This window comes from Oncorhynchus kisutch, linkage group LG6 (genome assembly GCF_002021735.2).
Source record: "Oncorhynchus kisutch isolate 150728-3 linkage group LG6, Okis_V2, whole genome shotgun sequence".
NCBI classification, from domain to species: Eukaryota; Metazoa; Chordata; class Actinopteri; order Salmoniformes; family Salmonidae; genus Oncorhynchus; species Oncorhynchus kisutch.
The window spans coordinates 40,054,819-40,079,642 of NC_034179.2; the positions used below are offsets into that span (position 1 = coordinate 40,054,819).

At 46.4% G+C, this 24,824-nt stretch overlaps 1 protein-coding gene across 3 annotated transcripts in view; it reads right to left on the reverse strand.

Annotated features, from left to right (window-relative positions):
* Nucleotides 1-3,397: 3,397 nt before the first annotated feature.
* Nucleotides 3,398-24,824, reverse strand: part of LOC109892853 (zinc finger and BTB domain-containing protein 16-A) — a 121,936-nt gene continuing 100,509 nt past the window's right edge. For 2 of the 3 annotated variants that reach the window (XM_020485673.2, XM_020485674.2), the window contains exons 5-7: nt 15,294-15,464; nt 10,968-11,138; nt 3,398-8,571 (exon numbers count right to left, since the gene is read on the reverse strand). In XM_020485673.2, the coding sequence (XP_020341262.2) occupies nt 8,342-8,571; nt 10,968-11,138; nt 15,294-15,464 (572 nt within the window). In that variant the 3' untranslated portion in view covers nt 3,398-8,341. The remainder of the gene's footprint in view (nt 8,572-10,967; nt 11,139-15,293; nt 15,465-24,824) is intronic. The other variant, XM_020485675.2, reaches the window with a different exon arrangement.

Consider the following 24,824-nt stretch of genomic DNA (forward strand, 5'->3'; position numbering starts at 1 on the left):
GTAACTATCAATTTTACACAAATCCTGTTTGAAGAATTCCATATTTCCTGATTATTCCCTCCTGATTCTGGGAATCTTCCAACTGGGATATCTTTCAAACCTTTTACATTTTATTTTAGAAAGTTAACCAAATGTTTTATCCCTACATCGGACTTTAGCCTACCATCTATACAAACATACGATAGTACACTAAATCAACACTAGAGGGACCTATTACCAGCATTCTACCCCTAAGGACTTGCAGGAACACAGAGGGACAAGTCATTTTCACACCAGTGTTCCTAAAACAATGCAACAGGTAAGTTAGTTCACAAGACAACTACAAATTGAAATGAAGCTATAGACCTCTTGTTCTGTTATCATCTCCATAAAGAAGAAAATCTTCTTTAAATAAACTACAAATAAAAAATCCTGAGATGACACCAAAACTACAAATTATAAAAATTGAAGCCTCAATTTTTTTGTCATGCATTATAACTTCATATTGTGGCCATTGAACGTAACTTTTTAATCCTCATCCAACACATTCACCAACCAGTTCAGTGACTACAAAAACCATGCAAAACTAGATCTACCACAACAGCAACAACATGAACAACACAGTTCAGTTCCATGTTGCTCAGGTCGCTTGCTGTATTACAGTAAATTTACAGCGGCGGTCATATTGTTTGGCTCTCTCCTCTCCGAGGCTGGATCAATGCCTGGGGTAGGGGGAGGTTAACGCCTACAGGCCAGGCTTAGCTGAGAAAACAATCCCAGTGATTTGGACAAGACTGTTTGCCCTCCATTCAACAGACCTACTGTCTGAACCCTTCTCTATCCATTCGATCATACTGGTGTCAAAGAGCACATAAAGATGGGACCCCCTGGCCCCACACACACACACAAAGCCCCGCGCCCTCTCAGGGTCACATGGGCCCAATGAACCAACATCCCCACTCTGCTCTGTTTCTAATACAGAGCAGAGTGGGGATGTTGGTTGATTGGGCCCATGTGACCTGGGATCAAACCAAACTCATGGTGTCCTGTTCATGAAGGAACATAATCAGCAACAGCTGATCGTTTCCCACTCTTTCCTTAAATTGCCAAATACTCTTAAAACAACCAAGATAGGCCAACTCGCCACATTGGGTTTGATATGCAGAGGTCGTTGGAGGAGGGAGTGGATAGCAAAAGAGAGGTACCTCATTAGCTGATCCTTCTGAAGGGAAAGGTCAGGGCCTGCATATGCTACCCATATTCCTCAAAGCATGCTGGGAAGGGAGAGGGCTGCCAGCTATAATGGGGAGTCGAAGGAGAACCTCTGGTCTCTTGTTTGCGCCAAAACAGACGGCGAGTTCTCCTGGCTTTATTAACCTGGTTAGGTCAGCTATAAGGAAGTTGAAAGAAGCGCTCACATCTCTGGGAGGAGAAACAATGGTGACCCCTATTATGCAGGTTGCTATAATACTGTAATACTATACATTATAATACCTGTCTAATGAGCACAGCACTTTGAAATAATAATGTTGAAGTGAATGTGATGGTAGTGGTTTGGAAAATAAGGATGTCTAAGTCTGTTCTGTGGTGTTTGGAGTGTCTAGACAAGTTGCTCATCAGTCTGTTGTGGTGCTGCTCTGAGGTGTAATGTTGTTTGGGTGGGCCAACTGGACAGACCTTTCAAAGCAACATGGTTCCGAATAAACAGAGTGAGACAGTTGGGGAAGGAAGAACGATAGAAAGAGGAAAATAGAGCGAGATGATCCTGTATGGCTCAGTTGGTAAAGCATGGCGCTTGCAAATGCCAGGATTGTTAGTTTGATTCCCGGGGCCACCCATACGTAAAATGTATATGCGCATGACTGTTAGACGCTTTGGATGAAACCGTCCGATAAACGGCATACACATAAAGAAGAATATTATATATTCGAGAGAGAGGAAGATGGATAGAAAGTGAGCTGCGTCATAAGGACAACTAAAGCCCAGCAGAAAGAGGCAGCTCAGTTTGGTTAATGTTTGTATCTCTTCCTACAAGCACAGAAAAGCAGAACCATTTGTGTCTCGCCTCGTTTCCCCTCTAGCAACGATCAGGGCGGCAGCAATAATGGCTTGCGCCCTGCATATCTAATGATAGCATTTATGACCTCATAATGGGAGAGGAATATAGGACAGACATGGTTGGTGAGTCAAGCACCGACACGTTCGGTTCCATTTCAACAGACTACTGTCTCGGTTAGAAAATACCTATCTGGTCATTCAACATGCGGAACACATCCACCCATGGCACTACTGTCTGCTAACTGGTAGATGTATTCCAGACACAACACTGGCCATGTTCTTACTCAAGAGGCTTTTCGCTACAGCTCAACAGCAGGGGATGCTGCTGTGACCAACACAAATGACCTCTTCAGATGCAGTGTAACATGGCTTCGCATCAGCCTCCTGTAGTGGATCATCTAGTCAGTGCTGCACTTAACAGCCCACTCACACCATATCCAACAGAGCTCCGGCAGTAGAGAGCCATTTCAAAGCAGCCACAGGGAATATAGGGACACTAGTCAAAGAAGTGGCAGCTGCAGCATATTACTCAATTTATTGGACTTGATTTAATACCTTCTGCTTCGCAAGGCTTTTCTGGCATTAGGGGACTTAAGTGACTAAAGGCATATAAGACCTGGGCAGTGAGTACAATATGTGTCTTCCCCATCACCAGTGTAATATGGAACTACCTCCGTAGACCAACTGACTTATTCAAATCACTGTAATTCCAGTTCCTCTGGTGCTCTTAAAGAAATTGACAAAAGGGGTGAAAGAACTCCACTATTGACAAGAGGGGTGAGGATCAAGACCAATATTTTTTGGTATGCAGAAAAAAGTGGGATGGTAGAAGAGGAGAGAAGTGTTGAATTAGAAAAGCTGCTGCCTTCAGATGTGGGAGGAGGTGAAGCTGGGCAGAATCTCACGGGGGAAGGTCTATGCATCTTCATTTTTCAGCCGCAGCATCAGTCTTCCAAGAGACTTCATGGTTGTTACCCCTGTTTACAGAGATGCTTTTGAAAGCCCGGCGGCAGACGCTCTTGAAACTCTCTGGAATGGAAAACAGTGAAAGGGATGACGTACACTCCAAAGCAACACACACACTCACACACACACACACACAGACAGACAGATGCACTCACATACTCTCACAAATGCACAAAAGAGCACACATGTAGACAGCCAGACAGACACTCACAGTTCTGCATAACAAAACATACCTGTAGTATGGCTCTCCAAGATGCTGTGTATTCTGTAAACCTGTCATTATTCTTAGCATCAACAACGTATGGTAGGCACCTGAAGAGTCCACATAGCATATCAGGAATGGGTCACCCAGAACGAGAAGGGAAGCACCACATTAGAAAACAGGCAGACAAACTCAAGTCGATTTTGTATTTATTTTCTAACTGCAGATTGAAGGTATACAACTGAACATTGTTATTTTTCATATGAGACTCATAAATAAAAATACAAAAAATGTTCACTACAAAACAATCTACTGTTAGTAGGATGTAAAAAATATTATCTTTCACTATCGAAGGCACAAAATGTACTTAGTGACAACATGGAGAAGAAAACCTGCAGCATTTAATCTCTTTTATTTTTTTTATTTTTTTTACACTCCATCAGAGAACACTGAAATGTTACAAAGAGATGTGTCTGATCCTAAACTGAAAGAAAAACCACTCTAAATCAACAGACAGATGCTGGGATCCGTGGCACAACTCGCACATGGGAAGCAGGATCACAGACACAGCACGTCGCTGGAAAAGACAAAGGACCTTTGCAAAGCTCTAATGCAAACAAAATCATTTTTATACAAATGACAACAACAAAAAGAGAAAAATAAAATAATAATTGGGCACCTTCTAAGATTAGGCTAAGATTAGGTGCTGAGGTAGACGAAAACTATAACAATTCAAATCATAAAAACACTATTTTCTTAATACAGAGCAACTCGACTGGCACTTGTGCTGTCACAACAAGGAAGAAAGAAACAAAATGACAGACAAGCCAGAGAAAGAGAGAGAAAGCTTTGTTACATAAAAAGCTTTGTAATGCTTGGTCCGACAGGGCAATTGGTCCTCAGTGCCAATATAAAAAAGACAATGTCTTGGTGCTTTGTTACTCAAACAGTTTAGTTTAGACCTCAAATGGCACATGCATGGCAACACTGCATAAAATGGCTACTCGTTCTAGAACACCACACTGAAACACAGAGTGCCTACTCCAGGGATGCCATGAATTCGTACAGCTTTAAAAAATATATTTTTTAAATGCAATTTCAAAACAAGTACTTAATAACAGAAAAGTCCTAATGTTAAGCTGGGGCAACACTATGGTTTTGACAAGCTGCCAAAGTGGTTGGAAGGACATTAACTGCTCAGCAAACCTGTTGCTGACAACAAAATATTATCAATGAAAAACATACTTTGACTTTGATTTCCAAAATGAACAGGCAAATGTCCTTCAGAACAGATTGAAAACAAAAAATGCATACTATTTCCATGGCCCGGGACTGTTCTATCATCTTTAAATTGACATTTTTCTTCCTTGCTTTTTGTGCGTAAACGAATTACATTGCTTTTGGGTGTCAATTACAGACGAAGAACAAAAAACTAAAACATCGAAAGGTGGTTTTGCCCACTACCAATTTTAGGCTAAAGCAGTCCTAGATGACAGCTCCTTTTTGATTCTAAATCAGAAATCAGGTCATCTCAAATCGTCATGACATCCCTAGAGTGCTGGAGACACCATTTATTATCTTCTGAAAATACAGAAACTAAGCAGATATAGATGGACATTTTTGTTGAACAATTTCCATTTTAGGCACAAAGATATTACAGAAACAGAGTAACATTGAGGGAAGAACTATATCAATACCAATGGGTTTTCTTTCAACATGTTGAGAGAAAAGTAGCATAGAGCATTGTTTTTTATTTTGTATCTGATTAGTGCATTTTTCATTAATACACGCACGCGGATACACACACACACACACACACACACACACACACACACACACACACACAAAAAAGTATAAAACATTCAGACAACAATAAGAGCATGTGATTGAATACCTCTAGTCATTGAAGTGTGATGTGATCGTTTCGGGCTCTCTGGCCTGCCACACTGAATGGTGACTGAAGTTATTATTATGGTGAAAATTGGACAAGGGAAACCCCTCAGCTCACAGTGTTGGAGAATCAGTGGCAAGACAACCATGGGCCACTATGACCATGTCATCCTTTTTTTGTCACTTCAAGTACAAAAACTAAATGTTGGCAATAAAATTGTGAATGACATGTACTAATTGATCGACGGCAGCCTCCCAGCCATCCATTTTGAATGATCTTTTATTTTTTTTGGCAGATTTAGTCCTTCACCTACAATGCATTGACATCCAGAAAGCAACACTTACTACATACAACATGTTCACACACACACACACACACACACACACACACACACACACACACACACACACACACATACATCCAACATTACCAAAGAGGAGCAAGGCAAAAGATTCAAAACCAGAGGAAAAAAACTAGGTAAAAAAGAAAGAAATACAAATATTTGCCCTGCTGAAACTCGACAAATGGAAAGGGACTGACACCGAATACAAAAATATCACCATTTTTATATATCAAACTGCCTCTGTTGGCTCTTGTTCAGGAATACACTCCTTTGAGAGAAATTGTCGACCAAGAGGATCTTTTTTTCCTAACCTTCCTTTCTTCTTTGATTACCACTTGCAGTCCCAATTGTCCAGGGCACACTACATCACTGTGTACATGACCTTCTTTTTTTCACATTACAAAACTACAATTCTATTCACATATTTTCAAGTTGAATGCTTTTTTAAACTCTTATAAGTACTATTTCTTCTTTTACTGTGTTCATCCCTCTTACCCCATACTTAAGGCCTTAAAATCTCTTCTCTTAAGGTTAATGTAAAGGGGAGGACGGACGCAGACTGTAAGAAAAGAATAAACACTTGTTTCATTTTCAGTTTCATTTTCATTTTTTTCTAACAATATCTACCATCTCTTACCCTTTATATAAATGTCACTTACAGATGTCAAAAGACAATAAATCAACACTTGAAAGCATGAGATGAAGTTGCAATGATGCAATAATGCAAAACACACAGAAAACAAATGTGCTTTTGCAAAAATGAAAACAAAACAACTTAGAGGTAGCTTTTAAACAATGACCGACCCCACCAGCTTTTCAACAAGCAAGGTTCATAAAAAAATACCAAGTTTGGTAACAATAATGCACAAAAATACACAACAATAAAAATCTCTTTTCACCGTGGCACTTAATTTTCACGTACACATTGCTTTGTCACATCTCCCTCGCGCAACAACGCAGCTTTCGGACACACACACACAAAAAAAAACAATACAAGAAATAAAAACACAAGCACATGAGGTCACAAAAAAACGAGGTAATTCAAGTACAATGTGCTGAGCTAAATCAAGACATAATAGGAAACAAGAGACAAAGCGAAGGAACAAAACCATATATAAAGAATTGATTTATTCTGTCTTCTTACTGGTCGCCCCTTGGGCTGGGCAGGCCATGTCTCTTCCAATCAGTGAAGCCACCCACCCCTCTCTCCCGCTAATCATTCAGATATGTGATTACCATGGTAACACTGAACTGACAGTGGTGCTCATAATGTCTTCATTATGCTGCCATATGAACAGATATAATGCTTGTTGTAACAGGTTACGACAACTTATGACAACATATTTGACACTTATGACAACTGATATAGCACTGTTACAATTACGCATGAAACACAATTTTCCACCTGGTGTCACATTTATGGTTTCACGCGACATAACAGTATATATGTCCTGTTATAACAGGTGCCATATCTCCTTATAATTGCATTATGAAGGCATTACAACCACCCCTTGGAGCAATCCACAGCAGCCTTTGTCATTTTGGTCTCCATCACAATGGCATATAGAGATTATGAGATTATTAATGTGAGAAAATAGTTAAATGTTATGAGTCAGTCCATGTACTAAATCTTAGTGTAATTGATGATAATCTGGTTAAACGTATATTAATATCAGTCCAGTATCTAAAGCGGGGAAAAAATTAACATCTCGAGTTAATGCTGTATAGAGATTTATGGTTTAAGAGATAAAAGAACAGTGGCTTCGCAGCGAGCAAACCCCTCAAAAATAGATCTGATATAAACATCAAACAGAGACTGTCGTCGTAATGTGTCTTTACCTGTGCAATGAAGCTATGATAAACTATGATGCGGAGCCAAAGATACCGAGATGAAAAAAGTGACAGTCATGGTTTGACTCTCAAGAGGCTCCGGTGAAACCTGACCGATATGGGAATATCATCCTCTGTTCATCTCCCTTGCTGTACAAAAGACAACCCTCTGCGTGGGTACGAAGGTGTTGTGCCCCAATCAAATTCAACTTCGCTTCGGCTAATGCAGTACAATAAATGGTGCTATTTTTCCATAGGGCTGGCTGAAATGTGCCACATGGTCTGGCCCTTAGGCTCTGATTCTCGGGGGCTATCTGAATGGCACTACTCCACTATAGGGTTCTAAGTGCTCTGTGTGCTCTCCACCAGTGCTCTCCACCAGGTCTGAAGACTCCATTTTGGAGCACTCTGGTAAACAATGGCTTGGGTAGGGGCCAACTGCAACATGTTCCTCAAGCAGAACATGACTTGGTGTCCAGTTTAAACCAATCAAATCAAGAGGGGATCTGCAGTACTGTGTCATGGAACGAGAGCAATGACCCACCCAAGTTACAGTAGGATACAATTCCATTCCAGAAAAAGGTGAGGGTGTCAAAACTACATTTAGGGAGAGCCAGTGGTCAAAATGATGGGGAGTTGTGGGTTCAGATAGCCTTTGAGAATCAGTTCAGTTACAAGTGTGGCTTGGGTGACATCTCTCAAGTCTGTGGGTAGACTTAAGGACAACTCCATCGACGCACCGACGGGTTCTGTGTTAGGCAATTTGACAACTCCAAACAAAACATAGATAGATGTACTGAACGACATGAATTTTAAGGGGAACGTCCTCTCGGTCAGAACCTCAGTTTTCCTGCGCCTAGCCCAGCCCTTTTCCTCACTGTGTCCACCTTTGCCCTCTGCTCATTCAAAAACCGCCTGTGCTTCCATCTCATGGATTATCTCGCTTGACTTCTTCACCACAGGCCTCGTCCTCCTCCTCCTTCTCCTCATCCTCCCCTCCCCTTCCTTCCTTCCTCAGCCCCATCCTCCTCCTCTGCCTGTCTTCCTTCCCCCGGGCTGTCGTCTGGAGGCCTCAGACATAGCAGAGGTACAGGTAGGTCTTCTCTATCCTCCAGTCTGGGGGGACGTCTTCGGGCTTGTGGCCCTTCATGTGCTTCTGCATGGCCGAGAGGCTGGGGCAGTACTCAAGGCAGATGGTGCATTGGTAGGGCGACGCTCCGTTGTGGGTGCGCAGGTGTTTGATCATGGCCGAGTAGTCCCTAGATCGCTGGTGGCACAGCTTGCACTCAAACGGCTTCTCACCTGGGGAGGGTGACGACAACAACAACAACAACAACAACAACGTCAGGCTGAGGAAGGGAACTCTATATGACGTTGTACACTGAGTGTACAAAACATTAAGAACACCTGCTTTATCTATGACAGACTGACCAGGTGAATCCAGGTGAAAGCTATGATCCCTTATTGATGTCACTTGTTAAATCCACTTCAATCAGTGTAGATGAAGGGGAGGACACATTAAAATAGGATTTTTGAGACATGGATTGTGTATGTGTGCAATTCAGAGGGTGAATGGGCAAGACAAAAAAATTTTACAAGCTTTTTAACGGGGTATGGTAGTACTGTAGGTGCCAGGGTTATTCACGCACAACAGTTTCCGGTGGGTATTAAGAATGGTCCACCACCCAAAGGACATCCAGCCAACTTGACACAGCTGTGGGAAGCATTGGAGTCAACATGGGCCAATATCCCTGTGGAACGCTTTCAACACCTTGTAGAATCCATGCCCCAACGAATTGAGGCTGTTTTGAGGGCAAAGGGGGGTATACTATACTGTTTAATATACATTTACAAGGCAGACTTGAAGTATCAACTTTCTATTAGAGCTTCCTACACTTTTGCTAGCAGGAAGATAAAAATATCTAGTGGTCTCAATTAGCAATGACTATCATGTCTATAAAATCCCCACGACCAAATTGAAAAGTGTATGTCATCGTAGATAATGGTATTTCATATAGTGGTGCTGTGCAGAAATGGCTTTAAAATCAATCTCTCAACTGCCCCTATAATGTGCTTTACAAACCAAACCCCTGCATTCAATTATCAGATGTACATTTTGTCAAATCTAAATGGCTAACACTTCAATTACAAAAGGACCTATGCCATTTTTAAACACCAAATCACAACTTCAATTTGATTAGATTTGATTCTCGGCGGTTCCAAAACCTCTACATTCCTGTGATATTCAGGACCAGAACTCCTAAACGTGCAAATGACTAGAGTGATGGCGAGGAATAATCCCCAGCGCTCAATCCGACAGGCGCAAATTAGACATGTAAATGCCGACCTTTACCAACGCCATTTGAAATGAGGTGTCGCATGTGATCGGGCCGCGAACGATGCCAACGCTCCTGCCACGTTACAGAGAGAGAGGCTTCTTGTCGCTGGCTGCCGATGGATATCGCTCGGATGTGTGTCGCTGCATCTACTCTTATAGTTTTATTTTTCCGACACATTGGACCTGACCCCCGTAGGAAAAGGGGGTCAAGGTTGTGTTTACCCGCCTATGCAAATAGCCACGCCAAGAAGACTGTCATTACGGGGCGTGCTGCCTGCAGAGGCCTCACACGTCAGCAGTGTTGACAATAACCACACTGTAAACAGGGTCGCCTCAGATAACCGGGCAATAATGAATTGCAAATGAGGCTTGGTATTGATCTGCAATTGACAGGTGGGACTCGGGAAGGGGGAAGGAGGGTGGGAGGTTGCCAATGTCGATGATTCATCAAGCGGCTCCCTTTTGTGCGCGGTGGCCTTTGACTGTGAGCTTGTCACTAGCTCTTGTTATCTCCAGTGCGCTCCGGCTCACCGCAAAAGAAGGCCCCTGGCCCCCACAAAAGGGGAAAGGGGGGTGGGAGAGAAAAAGCCAATTATTTGACAGGCTGCCTTGATAGCGCGGCTTAACAGCTGGCTTATTGAATGGAAGACGGGGGGTGAGTTTTGGTGGGGGGTTGGAGCGGGTAAAGCCTTGGCTCAACAGCAGCACTCGGAGGCTAGGTGGTGTGTGTGCCCCCATCGAGGCAACCTGAGTAATCCAGAGTAACAGCACATGTCCCTAATCCTAATGTTTGGGGATGTAAATTCAGCCAACACAAGAGTGACAAGTCCCTGAGACTGACTGACACCTGGTTGACACCTTTATGGAGCTGTAAAGGCCTGGTGTCAATTTAGAGGATCCTCACCAAGGTTCTGTTTACTGGCCCTTGGAATCATTCATAAAAACAGTCTGCTTATAGTATGCCTTGTAGCAATCTACTGTACGCATTCTACTACACACACTGATCCCAGCCCTTCCTAATGCCCAGTATAACGCTATCGAACACATACATTAGATTGCCAATTTTACATACACTTCCCCTCCTTCTGTGTTACAGCACTGAACTCAATCCGTTATGGAGCCGAGGCGGATCTCTAGTGTCTTGACTTAGTGTCCAGTGGGAACTACTGGTAGAAACTATTAGTATAGTACACTAACTCTATTCGTTGAAAGCTCTCCTGTGTATCATAGCTGACATTTTCCCACTGCAACAGAGCTGACATTTTTATCCGTGTTAGGAAGCTGACATTCTATTGGCATATTTCCAGTGTAATGGAGTGGATTTTCCTGTCCATTGTGAACCTAACAATGCATACAGTACCTGTGTGCACACGGTAGTGGGTCTCCAGCTGGTGCTTGAGGCTGAACTTCTTCCCACAGCCGTTACATTCGTAGGGCTTTTCCCCTGTGTGGATGCGCTTGTGGCCCTTCAGAGTGCTCTCGTCACGGAAACAGCTCCCGCAGAACTCGCACTCATATGGATGGTCACCTGCTGAACACGGGGGATAAGGGAAGGGGAGAAAACTCATTGGAGTCCACTCATATCTTTGTGTTATGGCTGCAAATAGACATAACATGTAAATGCAAAAAAATAAATAGACAAATATGCCCATGGCCATACAGAAATAAAAGAAGTACAATTGGTTTTCTATTCAATGCGAAGATGAATCACATGACAAAGGCTAGCATAGCTTCACAATCACACTGAGCTATCAGCGGCAGAACTCAAACATTCTTATTAACACTAACGAGATAGCACCCCTCTTTTTTTTCCAGTCCACTCTCAAGTTCTCTCTTTGTGTAGGTCAAATTAGAATACTGTACCCTTGCCGCCCTGGTGCCACTTGTGTAATTGGTATTCAGATGTCAATAATCAGGGATATTATGATATGCGGGGGCTCTCTCCAGCGCTCGGCTACTAATTGCTTTCCTGTGTCTGACTAGCAGCCTCCCATACATCATTCGCTCCCCACTACAGATGCGCGACGCTGCCAGGCGTGTAATGTTCTTGATATTTAATGCATTTCACTCAGCCGCTGAAGGTTTAAGTCATCGCCAATGACCTACGCGTTTCATTATCTGGCTGTCCGAGCGGCACCGTGCCTAGGAATAAATTGCATTTCTCGTTATGTACTGTCATGCTCTGGCACCCATCACCCCCGTTAAGAGACAATGTCAATTTCCTCCAGCACGTATTTTCATTGGAGACGCACCCCTAAATGCTATTTGCTTTTGCACGCGGCGGCTGTTTTGGGGGGGGGGGGGGGGGGGGGGGGGGGGGTGACACCCGGAGAGTTTGGCCTTCGGGTTGAGGGGATAATTTTGAAAGGGAGGGCAGTGACAAAAAAAGACAGCGAAAAAGTGAGAGATATAGAGAGAAAGAGGGAGAATCAAGAGTGGAGGGATGAAGAGAGAAGATTCAAAATGTCATTCTTATTAGCAGGGGAGCGGACTTCATTGCTTCCCTATGAAAAAAGTCCATGTTTGACATGAAAAAAAAGAGCCATAATCACATTGTGTTGTGCAATCCAAATGCCAGGCAGGACTTCATTTTGTCAGGAATCCATTAGCTCCCCGGCACTGGAGATGCAGCATCGTAAATCAGAAGTCTCTCTCTCTCTCTCTTTCAATGCCTGTTGGGATCGAAGACACAATGCCTGGGGTCTAATGACAGCGAGGGGGCACAGATGAGGACCCAGCACACCGAGGCAGAACCGTGGTATGGGAGTGGACCCTTGGGTACCCGGGCACTGCCACCTGCGTTTCCATGCCCCCTGGGGGTGCTGGCGCGGACAGTGTACCTGCTGCCTCGACACCTGCTGCCTAGCCCCCCTCTCCCCAGGCCCTGGCGAGGGCAGGTTCATTATGCGATAAGCGGCTGTAAATCAGGGGGCTCTGTCACTGCCAGGGCCATCTCTCCCTCTCCTTCTCCCTCTCTAGCCTGGCACTATCAAACAGCTGCAAACACAAAACACCCTGCTGCAAATGGGCCCCTAGTTTAAAAACAAGCGGCCGCTGCGCAACAACGGAATATTAACGAGGGCCTGGGCCGCAGCACGCGTCTGCAAGCACGGAGGGGAGGATGGAGGGAGTGAGGAAGGACAGAGGAGGCTGCCATGACTGCCATCATTATGAGCCCCCATTGTACAACAGTGTGTCTGTGTGTTTCAGGGACAGTGAGATGGAGGGAGAGAGGTGAAGTAAGAGGGAGAGGGATAGACAGCCGATCAAAGAGAATGAAAATGGGGAGGGACAGATGAAGAGAGACAAAAAGGAAGAAGTGAGGGAAATAGGGAGGGAGAGAGAGACTGTGGGGTTAGTCTACCCTTCTCCAGGAAATAAATCATTGGGAGATTGATACACTCACTGTAATAAGCATCATTAAATCGGTTGCCTCTCTCTGTCCTCAATACTGAATCAATGTCAAAACAGTAGATGACATCAGCGAAGCTGCTTTCTGAAGCACTCCGTTTTCCCGAAACAACCTCTGTATCAAGCATGCTAATACTGTGTATATTGTACTCGCTCTAGCTGTTGTGCTTGCAGCTGTGAGGTAGATGGCAGAAGACATGAGGGAGATGACCATGGTCTTGTTGGAATAGGGCAACCAACAGATGGACTGCTTGACTATTGCGCTCTTACAACAAGTAACCTACTTCTGCGTAGTACACACAGAAACATGAACAAGATTATTATATCATCAGAGGGCAAATATATTTAAGAATTGCCAGTTATTTCCTTTTTCTGGAAATTAGGATTTATTTCTGGCGCCATGACTATGCGTCTTGCCGACTTTTTAATCCCTTGACAAAGGCCCCCACATAATATTAAACGGGTGCTTGCGACTGGCTCATTGTAATTTAATACACGCCTACGGAGGATCAGGTTCAAAGCAGCGAGACGCTGCTGCCTCACTGCCCGTGTCTGGCTGCTGCTGCCGAGATGGGGATTGGGATGACATTTCAGCAAGTCGTGCGTGGGGACCGTCCGCGTGTCCTCTCTCGATGTTTGCAGTGAAAGCAGAGTAGCAGACACACGGGTACAGTATACACGACCGCCCCGTCTTGTCACTCGCGCTAAAATGCAGCGCCTCGGCTTGTAAATAGGCCGGCTGCGCTCATCTCGCCGCATTCATTTCAATTATTTATCCGTGAGACTGTGAGCTAGATCAGCTCTGACAGTGAGACTGTTATTTAAGGTCGCAGAGAGAAAAAAGGGATGCGAGAGAGACCGTTCATCCTTTGCAAGCGAAATGGGATTCATTTCCATGTTCTCATATTCTGTCAAGGTAAAGAGGCTTCTCCCTGAATCACCTCATCCATCAGGCTCTTTCGCTCTCCAGCCTTGTCCTATCACAACATATAGTATTAACATGGCCTTTCCTCACCAACAAACCAGCCTTGTCCTATCACAACATATAGTATTAACAATAGCAGCTCTGTTTGATCATGGCATATATTCATTCACCAAATGACCAGATCACCCTGTTTGTTCACTCAGCCATGCCAATAGTATACTAGCCTACTAGGAAGTAGAAACACTAACTGTCTTTTTGAGCCGGGATAACATGATTCCTTCTAGGAAGAAGACTTGAAGTGGGTTAGATGGGCCTAAATAGGAAACATAGGAAACAATGTTCCGCAGCCAGAGCCATGAACATGATGCCGTGCGACACGTGCTGTTGCCCTGCAGGCTCTACACAGGTTGACGTTTATTGGGATGAATCCTGTCCTGGCGCCAGGCCTGAGCGATTTCCACTAGATCGGCCACAGAAAACTCAAAAATGCCTTTATCGTAAAAATTAATTAAACCAAATTTAGATTGTATTTCTTAATACAAGGTTAGGTATAAAGTTAGCAGGGTGGTTAAAGTTAGGGTTAAGGTAAGGGTTAGGTTTAAAATAATATTTTATGCATGTGGCAGTGCCAGCTAGTGACTGCCCTACAGAGCAGCCTCCAGTACATGAGTCATCCCAATAAATGCCAACCTGCATCTCGAGACTGATAGTACTGCATTGGGTTCTTCTTTCTGTTGGGCTACTGAGCCATCGCCACTTGTCAAATATACTGTCACCCATATCTGTTAACGGGACAGCTCATCACGCCTTCATAAGAAATATGGATCCCTTTACAGCTGTTGACCTGAGGGGATTGTATTGTCAACTTTTTCCCTGTACGTTGTTAGCAAGTCTATGGCTTGCTTTCACCTGGTTTGGGATATACGGTGCCCTACTAGACATAATTGGTTGCCACAACAGCCAAACTATCTTGTCACATCGTAAAAGTGTAATTATTACCGTTCCCAACATCACAACAACAGCTAGGTTTCCATCCAATTTCACAGATTTTCATGCAAATATTAAAACATCAGTTTTTAAAAAATGTAATTTTCACACCAGAGTTTTTTTTCCATCAAACAGACTTGTTAATGGACAAAAAGCAGTGCATGATGACGTAATGCACATAAAAAGCACTTTGTCCTTGTTGTGACGGTGTCATGTGTTAGTAGGGTAGTCAGAGAAGGAGTTGGAGTTGACTGTTTATTGCAGGGGAACACGAGTGGCCTATAGGTGTGTGTCCTAGTGCTCTAGGGGAGATGGGGACTTGACATGGCCGCTACTAAACGGTATTCTGCCACTGCCACTGACCTGTGTGCGAGCGCAGGTGGCGTTTGAGAGCGGTGTGGCTGGGGAAGGTGCGATTGCACTCGCTGCAGATGTAGCTGCGCACGCCGGCGTGGACCTCCATGTGCTGCTGCAGCGCCGGCTGTGTCTGGAAACGCTTCCCGCACAGCAGACAGAAGATGGCCATGTCCAAGCCTGAGGGAGAGGGAGGAGAGGGTGAGTTTTCTTTAGTCGTCTGGTTTGTAGATTTACTTGAGCAGGAGATACTTTTGAGAGCTGATAGAATATCACGTTGACAGTCACGCAGCCAAGTTATACATCATTTCTGGAACTAGTCAAAAAAGTAATAAAAGGCATATCTTTGTTCTATGGATTTTCAACATCATTGCTCATTGTACAATGTGATACATTTCTTGAGATCTGTCCAGTCTTTTTTTTTTTAAGGAAAGACATATCCTAAACCAACAGAGGTGTCTGTCATTGTAAAACACCACTGGGAAAAGCACAGCAGGCTTGAACATTGCAATTGTGATCCCTTACCACAAGAGGTCAGTACCAAGATGAGAGCAATGACAACCAAGGTGAGCAGTGTGACAACAGACAGGCTAAGGACTGTTAGACTGGGCGCTGTCAACACAATGGGATGTGCAATGGCCCTCATAGAACACACTGTGAGGATATGCTTTCACAATCTTTTTAAGCAAACTATTTTTAATCACATAAAAAGGTATGAAGATGTACTTAATACTATATTGAGTCCCGAGTCCAACAAGTTGCGTTCATTTTTCTCCAGCACAGGCAAACAGGAATACAGCGAGCACACACGTGCACGCACACACTCTCTTCACACTTTTTCAATTACCAGACTGGGGAAAACTCTGGGGAAAGAGTGAGTGTTTAGAGCTCAGCTTCTATTTCATCAGTCAATAACGCATCTTTGGGGCAAAGCTGCCACTAATTTAAAAATCTATGAGGAACGGCAGCCTCATGTTCATAAACGCACCAGAGACAGCCCTCCCCCTGGATCAATCACTGTCTTGCCTCCACACTCGGGAGAGAACAAGGAGGGGGGAGAACAAGAGGGGGGGGGGCAACAAGAGGGAGCAGGGAGAGAGAATGAGGGGGGGAAAGGAAAGATGAGGAAAAGGTAGTGAGAGAAAATCAAGCAGCCATGTGCACGGTGAAGAGAGCAATGGGGTAGAGGGAGAGAGAGAGCAGAGAGAGAGCAGAGAGAGAGAGCAGAGAGAGAGAGCAGAGAGAGAGAGCAGAGAGAGAGCAGAAAGAGAGAGCGAGAGCGAACAGAGGGAGAGAGCGAACAGAGAGCGAGAGCGAACAGAGAGCGAGAGCGAACAGAGAGCGAGAGCGAACAGAGGGCGAGAGCGAACAGAGGGCGAGAGCGAACAGAGGGCGAGAGCGAACAGAGGGAGAGAGCGAGAGCGAACAGAGGGAGAGAGCGAGAGCGAACAGAGGGAGAGAGCGAGAGCGAACAGAGGGAGAGAGCGAGAGCGAACAGAGGGAGAGAGCGAGAGCGAACAGAGGGAGAGAGCGAGAGCGAACAGAGGGAGAGAGCGAGAGCGAACAGAGGGAGAGAGCGCGAGCGAACAGAGGGAGAGAGCGCGAGAGCGAAGAGGGAGAGAGCGCGAGAGCGAAGAGGGAGAGAGCGCGAGAGCGAAGAGGGAGAGAGCGCGAGAGCGAAGAGGGAGAGAGCGCGAGAGCGAAGAGGGAGAGAGCGCGAGAGCGAAGAGGGAGAGAGCGCGAGAGCGAAGAGGGAGAGAGCGCGAGAGCGAAGAGGGAGAGAGCGCGAAGAGGGAGAGAGCGCGAAGAGGGAGAGAGCGCGAAGAGGGAGAGAGCGCGAAGAGGGAGAGAGCGCGAGCGCGAAGAGGGAGAGAGCGCGAAGAGGGAGAGAGCGCGAAGAGGGAGAGAGCGCGAAGAGGGAGAGAGCGCGAAGAGGGAGAGAGCGCGAAGAGGGAGAGAGCGCGAAGAGGGAGAGAGCGCGAAGAGGGAGAGAGCGCGAAGAGGGAGAGAGCGCGAAGAGGGAGAGAGCGCGAAGAGGGAGAGAGCGCGAAGAGGGAGAGAGCGCGAGAGCGAAGAGGGAGAGAGCGCGAGAGCGAAGAGGGAGAGAGCGCGAGAGCGAAGAGGGAGAGAGCGCGAGAGCGAAGAGGGAGAGAGCGCGAGAGCGAAGAGGGAGAGAGCGAGCGAGCAGAGGGAGAGAGCGAGCGAGCAGAGGGAGAGAGCGAGCGAGCAGAGGGAGAGAGCGAGCGAGCAGAGGGAGAGAGCGAGCGAGCAGAGGGAGAGAGCGAGCGAGCAGAGGGAGAGAGCGAGCGAGCAGAGGGAGAGAACAGAGGGAGAAAAACAACAAGAGAATAAAACAGGGCCTGTCTTTAAATCTTCTCATAGTGAGGCCATAAAGGCACTTCTGTGCTAATAAATACTGACAACCCTCCCTTCTTCCCCCCAACTTCTTCTCCTTCTTCTTCCTCTTCTTTTATCAATGAAAGCGGGGCCATTGATTGGGGCCGATTGTCGTTGGAATCCCTCCAGGACTTGAGGCACTTAAGGTGGCTTGATTGACAGGGCTGCCTCTCTCCTTCTCCCTATATCCCTATCCCCCTCTCTGTAATTTACAACTCAGGGTGCTCTGGAGACACACATAAACAATTAATGTCCAAAACTAAGAGTTGAAGTATGAAAATGGTTTGAGTAGTTTTGGGGGCAAACAGTAACAGGGCGATTGAGAGAATGAGAGAGGTGGAAGGGGGAGAGAGAGAGAGGGAGGGAAGTAGAGGGACAGGAGAGCGAGAGAGAAAGAGGGGAAGGTAGGGGGAAGGGACAGAGCGAGAGAGAGTGACGGGATGGGGGAGGGTAAGCTGCAGGAATGCAAGAGGTTAGCAGGCCTTTGACCTGGGTCTGGGATGAGGGGAGGTCTGGACATGGTGGAAGGAAAAACTAAAACCTCCACGTTGACTGGAGCTCCCATTTAACCCCACCAGATCTGGGTTGAACTACTATTCGAAATAATTTCAAATACTTTAGCTGAACTCGATTGAGCTTGCCTGTTGCAATGAAACAAATTAAAAAGCCCCAAAAGCACAACCCCCCAAAATACTTTGAGCATTTAATCAAACGCTCAAAATATTTAGCTTTTTTTTAATAGTACTTGAACCCAGGTATGAACCAACTACTCTCATTCCTAACTACTACTAGGATTCCCATTCCCACACAGGAGGTAACCTGATTCCCCCCACACAATAATAACACTTCTATGGCCGTAAAACGCAGACCTGTTTAATGCTTTTAAGTGAATGGCACACAGGACTACTGTGTAGGAGAGAGTGTATGCACACACATGACCATGTGTATGTAACTGTGTGTGTGTGTGTGTGTGTGTGTGTGTGTGTGTGTGTGTGTGTGTGTGTGTGTGTGCATTAATCCTGATGGCACAGCTCTTGTAGACTGCCCTTTGACCTCTGATATTCCGTCACACACAGACGCACTAGTTTAGTACAATAACCTGCACTCACTTCTTTGCCTGCGCTCTCCAGCACCACAGTAGTATATACAACACATACTGTAGACATTCATACACATTTACATAATGGTGCAGCAGTCTGAGAGGAACTGTGTTTACCGTGCCGTTGTGCAAACCAGATGGCAGCTGCAATCTTGGGGTCAGAGAAAATGTGAGGGTTGTTGTCACTTCATTAAGACCATACGAGACATGGGTTACAGGTGATCAATATTAACTACAGTGTATACTGTACTAGTCAAAGTAATTAAATCACTTTATTTTTCAAAACATACAAGCTTTCAGAGTACTACGTCTGTCAGTACTACGTCTGTCAGTACTACGTCTGTCAGTACTACGTCTGTCAGTACTACGTCTGTCATTACTACGTCTGTCATTACTACGTCTGTCATTTTTTAAGCGGTTTGCCATTTGATACAGTATTTGAACCCATGACGACTAAATAATAACCAATTCTCTATTCCGCTTGGTAGAAAAGAGGAGGACATAAGGAGACAGAGAGAGATGCTATTTGGTCCTACACAGAGAGTACACAGCGGCAGAATACCTGACCACTGTGACTGACCCAAAATGAAGGAAAGCTTTGACTATGTACAGACTCAGTGAGCATAGCCTTGCTATTGAGAAAGGCCGCCGTAGGCAGACATGGCTCTCAAGAGAAGACAGGCTATGTGCTCACTGCCCACAAAATGAGGTGGAAACTGAGCTGCACTTCCTAAAACAAATCCAATCAAATCCAATCATGAAAAACTCCCATATCTACTGGGTGAAATTCCACAGTGTGCCATCACAGCAGCAAGATTTGTGACCTGTTGCCACGAGAAAAGGGCAACCAGTGAAGAACAAACACCATTGTAAATACAACCCATATTTATGCTTATTTATTTTATCTTGTGTCCTTTAACCATTTGTACATTGCTAAAACACTGTATATATATATATATATATATATATATATATATATATATATATATATATATATATAATATGACATTTGTAATGTCTTTACTGTTTTGAAACTTCTGTATGTGTAATGTTTACTGTTAATTTGTTGTTTTTCACTTTATATATTCACTTTGTATGTTGTCTACCTCACTTGCTTTGGCAATGTTAACACGTTTCCCATGCCAATAAAGCCCTTGAATTGAATTTAATTGAGAGAGAGACAGAGAGAGACAGAGAGACAGAGAGAGAGACAGAGAGAGAGACAGAGAGAGAGACAGAGAGAGAGACACAGAGAGAGACACAGAGAGAGACACAGAGAGAGACACAGAGAGAGACACAGAGAGAGAGACACAGAGAGAGACACAGAGAGAGACACAGAGAGAGACACAGAGAGAGACACAGAGAGAGACACAGAGAGACAGAGACAGACAGACAGAGAGAGAGAAGCAGAGACACAGACAGAGAGAGAGAGAGACAGACAGACACAGAGACAGAGAAGCAGAGACAGACAGAGAAGCAGAGACAGAGAGAGAGAGAGACACAGAGAGATACAGAGAGACAGACAGACAGAGAGAGAGAGGCAGAGACACAGACAGAGAGAGAGAGAGACAGACAGAGAGACAGAGAGAGCGAGACAGACACGGAGAGAGCGAGACAGAGAGACAGAAAGAGAGACACAGACACACAGAGAGAGAGGGGTACAGACAGAGGTGAACAGGGCCTCCAGTGTGTCATGGCAGCGCAGTTGTGCTGATTAGCGTTAGCTGGAATTAAGTGCTACAAAGTGAGGCAGCCGGTCCAGTCTGAGGGGGTTGGTGTAGGCGATTGGGTGGGGGGTGGGGTTAGAAGCAGCAGTGGCAAGGTGAAGGGCTGACGGATGAAGGGAGGCACAGAGATAAAAGAGGAAGGTGGGAGTGGAGGAGAAAAGTAGTTGACCCGGGAGGTCTATTACAGTGTAAAATTGAGTCGGCCCAAAGTGACACCTGAATAGAGGTGGTGGTGGAGGAAGAGGAGAAGGGGGTCTCACTCCCACTCTGGAATAATTTACCTCCTCTCTCATTCTTACTCCGTCTATTTATAAAGGCCTGGCCACAGTACATTGGGGAGGGGGCTCTGCTCTCGTCTGGATGCTAGGCAAGCGGTATCTTAATGGCCCTGGAGTGGCAAGCGCCGTTATTTAAGCAGGGACGGACGGGGCCTTTAATGGAGAGGAATACTCCTGGAGAGCAGGGTGACATGCCCGGGAAAGGTAGGCCTACAGCCAGAGGAGAGGAGAGAATAGCTACAGGCCTGCAGCCAGAGGAGAGGAGAGAATAGCTACAGGCCTACAGCCAGAGGAGAGGAGAGAATAAATAGCTACAGGCCTGCAGCCAGAGGAGAGGAGAGAATAAATAGCTACAGGCCTGCAGCCAGAGGAGAGGAGAGGAGAGAATAGCTACAGGCCTGCAGCCAGAGGAGAGGAGAGGAGAGAATAGCTACAGGCCTGCAGCCAGAGGAGAGGAGAGAATAGCTACAGGCCTGCAGCCAGAGGAGAGGAGAGAATAGCTACAGGCCTGCAGCCAGAGGAGAGGAGAGAATAGCTACAGGCCTACAGCCAGAGGAGAGGAGAGAATAGCTACAGGCCTGCAGCCAGAGGAGAGGAGAGGAGAGAATAGCTACAGGCCTACAGCCAGAGGAGAGAATAGCTACAGGCCTGCAGCCAGAGGAGAGGAGAGAATAGCTACAGGCCTGCAGCCAGAGGAGAGGAGAGAATAGCTACAGGCCTACAGCCAGAGGAGAGGAGAGAATAAATAGCTACAGGCCTGCAGCCAGAGGAGAGGAGAGAATAAATAGCTACAGGCCTGCAGCCAGAGGAGAGGAGAGAATGAATAGCTACAGGCCTGCAGCCAGAGGAGAGGAGAGAATGAATAGCTACAGGCCTGCAGCCAGAGGAGAGGAGAGAATAGCTACAGGCCTGCAGCCAGAGGAGAGGAGAGAATAGCTACAGGCCTGCAGCCAGAGGAGAGGAGAGAATAGCTACAGGCCTACAGCCAGAGGAGAGGAGAGAATAGCTACAGGCCTGCAGCCAGAGGAGAGGAGAGGAGAGAATAGCTACAGGCCTGCAGCCAGAGGAGAGGAGAGGAGAGGAGAGAATAGCTACAGGCCTACAGCCAGAGGAGAGAATAGCTACAGGCCTGCAGCCAGAGGAGAGAATAGCTACAGGCCTGCAGCCAGAGGAGAGGAGAGAATAGCTACAGGCCTACAGCCAGAGGAGAGGAGAGAATAAATAGCTACAGGCCTGCAGCCAGAGGAGAGGAGAGAATAAATAGCTACAGGCCTGCAGCCAGAGGAGAGGAGAGAATGAATAGCTACAGGCCTGCAGCCAGAGGAGAGGAGAGAATAGCTACAGGCCTGCAGCCAGAGGAGAGGAGAGAATAGCTACAGGCCTGCAGCCAGAGGAGAGGAGAGAATAGCTACAGGCCTACAGCCAGAGGAGAGGAGAGAATAGCTACAGGCCTGCAGCCAGAGGAGAGGAGAGGAGAGAATAGCTACAGGCCTGCAGCCAGAGGAGAGGAGAGGAGAGAATAGCTACAGGCCTACAGCCAGAGGAGAGAATAGCTACAGGCCTGCAGCCAGAGGAGAGAATAGCTACAGGCCTGCAGCCAGAGGAGAGGAGAGAATAGCTACAGGCCTACAGCCAGAGGAGAGGAGAGAATAGCTACAGGCCTACAGCCAGAGGAGAGGAGAGAATAGCTACAGGCCTGCAGCCAGAGGAGAGGAGAGAATAGCTACAGGCCTGCAGCCAGAGGAGAGGAGAGAATAGCTACAGGCCTACAGCCAGAGGAGAGGAGAGAATAGCTACAGGCCTACAGCCAGAGGAGAGGAGAGAATAGCTACAGGCCTGCAGCCAGAGGAGAGGAGAGAATAGCTACAGGCCTGCAGCCAGAGGAGAGGAGAGAATAGCTACAGGCCTGCAGCCAGAGGAGAGGAGAGAATAGCTACAGGCCTGCAGCCAGAGGAGAGGAGAGAATAGCTACAGGCCTACAGCCAGAGGAGAGGAGAGAATAGCTACAGGCCTGCAGCCAGAGGAGAGGAGAGAATAGCTACAGGCCTGCAGCCAGAGGAGAGAATAGCTACAGGCCTGCAGCCAGAGGAGAGGAGAGAATAGCTACAGGCCTACAGCCAGAGGAGAGGAGAGAATAAATAGCTACAGGCCTGCAGCCAGAGGAGAGGAGAGAATAAATAGCTACAGGCCTGCAGCCAGAGGAGAGGAGAGAATGAATAGCTACAGGCCTGCAGCCAGAGGAGAGGAGAGAATAGCTACAGGCCTGCAGCCAGAGGAGAGAATAGCTACAGGCCTACATGCTGGTAGTGGTGGTGGGGCTTGACGCTGTCTGTCTGCCATGGCCATTCCTCTGTGGAAGGGAAGTGATGTAGGTAGAAGTGCCCTTGTGATGAAAATGCACTATGCATTATGAATTCTGCCAACACCTCTTTCAGAAATAAAATGTCTTATTTTTTGCTTTGCAATAAAACAAAACTATTACTATCAACAGTTTTACTACGGGGTGTCTAGCTTGCTGTTAGAACATGACAATGCGTGAGTCATACAGTAGGTGTGAGCGAGTACTGAAGTCACTGTCAATTAGCTTCTTTCAGCTCAGCCTGGCACTCTCCCGTTGCTCTGTCTACCACCTCAGCCGTCTGTCTGCTAGCTGGGTTCTGTTTACCTGTTGCTTCTCAATGAGCCGCTGAAACGTTCACTGTTGAATCATGGGAATTGTAGGAGAATCGATTATTCAGTAGAGGGGGGGGGGTGGATGAAAATATCCACGGTTCGTGTAAGGACTGGACCATGTATCACACGGTGGTGTGTGTGTATGTAATAGAGACAGACAGTGTGTAAGAGTAAATTACTCTGTGTGTGTGTGTGTGTGTGTGTGTGTGTGTGAGGGGGGAGGAAGAGAGGGAGAGAGCACACACACGGCTGTATTTACGTCAACCTTTCTGTCTCATTTAACCAGAACAAAGAGGAAGATGTGAGCCTAATATGATGGAGACTTTTACGACCGCGTTTCACGGCATGTTAAATGCCACTGCTCCACAAACCTGGTTCCACATTGGTGTGACCAGTATATTACACCACGTTTGAATAATAACAATAACAACACAGCTGTGATCACCATTGCCACTTCTGATGTCCTGGAGCTACGGCCATTGGTCAGGCGTCATCTCGTCACTCATAGGTTGCTTCTCCAGTACCTAGTGCTTGAGGAGGTACTAAAAGTCAACCAGCTGTGTCTGTGTGTAGTGCAGTGTGTGAGAGTGCGAGAGAGAGTAGTCCCTGCCTTCAGGAAAAAGCTACACTCACAGAGAGACTTGGCTGGGACTGCCATCTATCTCCCCTTGGTGTGAGCTAAACGGCCACGAGGTATTTCTAGCCTTTCTATCTGAAGCAGTCCTCCTGTTTCTTGTCAGTACCACACCTATATGGAGGGTGACTGCTGTCTTGTCCATGGGTGTGTTAGGCACCACAGGGTTGATGAAGCAGAGAGGTCTAGGGACCTGAACACGGGCGTCAAATCACAGGCCATTAGATCAGGGTTAAGGATCCCTGCCTTTAATGCCCTGTTCTCCCTCATCAATATGTTCCAACATTTAGCAGGATCCTGCACGTACAACAACAAGTCTGCCTCTTGACTAGTACTTTCAAAAATAACACGCGCAACAGCAGCAATGGGTGTCGCTGGTAAGAAACGTGTCACACGTGAATTATTCCCCTTGATGAGGAATTCATGTGTAAATAACTACATAAAGTGGGTGTGTGGTGGGGGCGAGCTTGAAGAGAAGAGTGTATGTTTGCGCTGTGAGAGAGGTTGGGCCTGACAGCGGGGGGGGGGGGGGGGGGGGGGGGGGGGGGAGGAGTCAGAGGGGGCAGCTGTGGAGGGACAGGTGGGGGTGGCATGAGGGACGGTGTGCGCCCGGAGAGGGGAGCTCTTGGCAGGCGCTGCTGGGCCCGGCGGGACAATGGGTGCTGGCAGGGTCCGCTGAGGGGGACAATACCGCCAGTGGACTGCCAAGACCCACACCCCTGAGCTGCAGTG